Source organism: Pagrus major, chromosome 15 (genome assembly GCF_040436345.1).
Source record: "Pagrus major chromosome 15, Pma_NU_1.0".
Taxonomy (NCBI): Eukaryota; Metazoa; Chordata; class Actinopteri; order Spariformes; family Sparidae; genus Pagrus; species Pagrus major.
This window is the reverse complement of record NC_133229.1, coordinates 30,356,382-30,359,360: the sequence shown is the minus strand read 5'-3', so window position 1 is coordinate 30,359,360 and position 2,979 is coordinate 30,356,382. Positions and strand designations below refer to the sequence as shown.

The following is a 2,979-nucleotide window of genomic DNA, read 5'->3' as shown; positions in this document are numbered from 1 at the left end:
TGAAATTCACAAACTACCAGTTTACTCAAAGAAAATATTTTTATTTTCCTATTTTATTTGCATTAAAGTTGAACTGTGAAGTTTTGTAGAAGAAATTCAAGCTCAGAATTTTAATATTTACAATATTAATGAGGTAGTAATAATAATAATGTAACCAGAGCTGATGTTTGCTGCCTCCTGCAGGCTGCACAATCCAGAGCTGCAGAAAGAAAACCTGCACAACTCATCACATCTGGGCAGCTTTCAAACATGTCTGGAGCTCACTGCCACTTCATTTATGTTTCTGTTTTCATTTCTTCTATTGTTTTTACTCATTGTTTGCTTATTTGACATATTCTCTCATATTTATATTTGAAGTTTTGACCTTTTCTGAAGGGAGAAACAGCAGAGAGAGATTCAGTTCTTCAGTCAGCAACATCACATAAACCCAAACTGAGACGTCCACCTTAAATACAGAACGACTCGTCCTCTCACTGAACAGACGACTGACAGCAGAGTTCAACTGATGGAGACTGAAAACACACAGAATCACAATCATTGTGACTTTATTACATCAAAAGCAAAAAAAGGTACATTTACAGTATTTTGGATCATTTAATATATTTATTTAATTACAAACATTTCATATATGTCATAAAAATGTGATTTTATTGTTTGTAAACTTTATTTCAAATTCTAGTCCAGATTATAAAGTTTTTGAATCTGAACAACAAAACATGCAGTTATTAATTGATTTGTTAATTTGAGCCCATCCTCACACACACACACACACACACACACACACACAGTCACATTAACATGAAAAGGTCGACAATAGAAACACAAAGCAAACTGTCAAACTGAAACAACAACAGAGAAATCAACATGTGTTTGTGAATAATGAGACAGCAGGAGGAGCAGCTGCAGCTTAACGGGTTGAATTCTGTGATTTTTGATTTAAACAACATGTTGACGACATTTTTATGTTGACAAATCATTTTCATACAGAGAGAGACAGTTTTATTTAAGGACGTCTTTCCAGAGATGAAACACTTCTTTAACTGCTCTGTTCCACTGTCACACACACCTTCAGGGGTGATATCTTCAGAGGGAGTTTATCCCGAGTGTCAATGAATGGAAACATCCTCTCAGTGAAAGTGTGTGTGAAGGTGTGTAGGTGTGTGTTAGTATCAGGATCAGAGAACGACAGCTTTCCTCTGTTCCAGTCCAGATTCACTCTGATCCTCTGGAGCTTCTTCTGCACTACGAAATGAGTGAGTGGAGCTGGTGGTGACACCACTGAGTATTTACCTTTGTATAACCCTATTAACCAGAATCCAGACTGTATGTGTCTCTTCCTCTGGACAGACTCTGCTAACACACCCAGTGACCAGACTGTACTGTCTCCAACCTCGACGTCCCAGCTGTGAGTCCCTGAGTTAAAGCCCTCAGAGCCCAGGACAGACCAGTGAAGATCAAACCTCTCTGGATTATCAGGAAGCTGCTGTCTCTCTCCTCCTCTCACAATGCTCAGATCTTCAGACAGAATGAGGAGTGGATGAGCAATGTTTGGGTCCAGAACCACAGGAGTGTAGGAGACCATGTCCTTCATCTTGTTCCAGATGTTGAAGCTCAGGTTGCCCAGGTGTTTGGCCTGGTCTATCAGAGCTCCTGAGGGCAGCTGTGGATCCTCCAGCAGGGGGCGCTGCTGGACTCTTTCCACTGCAGCCTTGTAGTTGTGCAGGAATGAGACGTCTTCAGCTCTCAGCTCCTCCTCTGTGGCTCTGACTGTGTGTGAAAGAGCTGCTATCTCTCTGCTCAGAGCCTCCATCTTCTCCTTCATCATCTGACTCTTCTGCTCCTCTTCCTCCCTCAGTGCAGCCATCCTGGCCTCCTCTTCCTCTTCTAGAAACTGGTGCAGCTTCTTAAACTGCTGCTTAATCTGCCTCTCTGTGTGTCGGGCCTGGACCTTCATGTGTTCTGCTGTCTGATCAAACTTCACTTTAACTTCTTTAAAAACCTTTAACTTCTTCTTTAAAGGCTTCAGAGTTTCCTGAAGTTTCTTCTTGTGTTGTCGTGCAGCTTCATCGATGGGTCTGAATCTGTGGTTGGTGTGTTGTTCTGAGTCCCTGCAGACGAGACACACCAGCTGCTGATGGTCCAGACAGAAGAGTTTGAGTTTCTCAGAGTGCAGACTGCAGAGATCCTCTGAAGCTCTCTGACCTCTCTCCAACAAGAAAGCCTCACACAGGTTCTTTAACGCCAAGTTAACAGGTGGTGATCTTCTTGAAGATACTGTCCTACAAACTGGACACTCACGTGTTTGTCTCTCTGTCCACCATCTCTGCAGACAGTCTTTACAGAAGCTGTGGCTACAGGACAGAAGGACAGGCTCTCTGAAGACATCATGACACACCGGACAGCAGAGATCCTCCTCTACTCTGGAAGCCATTTTGTCCGTGAGTGACGCTGGGAACACAGCAGACAGTACAGTCAGTCACAGCTCCACTTCCTCCTTCACTTCACTGAAGTTTACTTTGAGTTCTGGTTCTAGTCGGACTCACCTTCAGTGTGTGGAGCGTCTGCAGTGTTGTAGTTTCCTCTTCCTCTCTCCTGCAGATGAACTCACTCAGAGGACGTTGTTAGTTCAGTCTGAAGGTGAATCTGATCGTCTGTTTGTGCTTCTTTACTAAAGAGAGAGAGACACACACACACACACACCCCGACAAACTGTTTCCTGGTTTGTCTCAGGTGAGTCAGGTGAGGGCGAAGCTTTGTCAGACCTCTGCTGAATGCTGATTGGTTCACACATGACTCAAGGGAGTGTTTCATTCCAAAGTACTGATTCACTGCTGGAAATGTAGTCTGATACACTTGTTGTTGTTTTTGGAGGGGCTATAGTCCATCAGAACCAGCGCCAGCACTGCCTGAACTGTAGTGTTCTCTATTATATTACTTATATTAAAACAACACTAGGTAGTTTTTCGACCTTAAAATAAT

The 2,979-nt window shown here is 43.0% G+C and overlaps 1 protein-coding gene across 1 annotated transcript; it reads right to left on the bottom strand.

Moving 5' to 3' along the window:
• Positions 1-583: 583 nt before the first annotated feature.
• On the bottom strand, positions 584-2,672 carry LOC141009324 (E3 ubiquitin-protein ligase TRIM39-like). Its single transcript, XM_073481874.1, has 2 exons — positions 2,544-2,672; positions 584-2,448 (listed from the first exon to the last, which is right to left on the bottom strand). Exon 2 carries the CDS (start codon positions 2,429-2,431, stop codon positions 1,037-1,039), a length of 1,395 nt encoding a protein of 464 aa, XP_073337975.1. The 5' UTR covers positions 2,432-2,448; positions 2,544-2,672; the 3' UTR covers positions 584-1,036.
• Between the last annotated feature and the right edge of the window lie 307 nt (positions 2,673-2,979).

Coding starts and splice junctions, on each gene's coding strand:
- LOC141009324 (XM_073481874.1), bottom strand. CDS start 2,431: ATGGCTTCCAGAGTAGAGGAGGATCTCTGCTGTCCGGTGTGTCATGAT.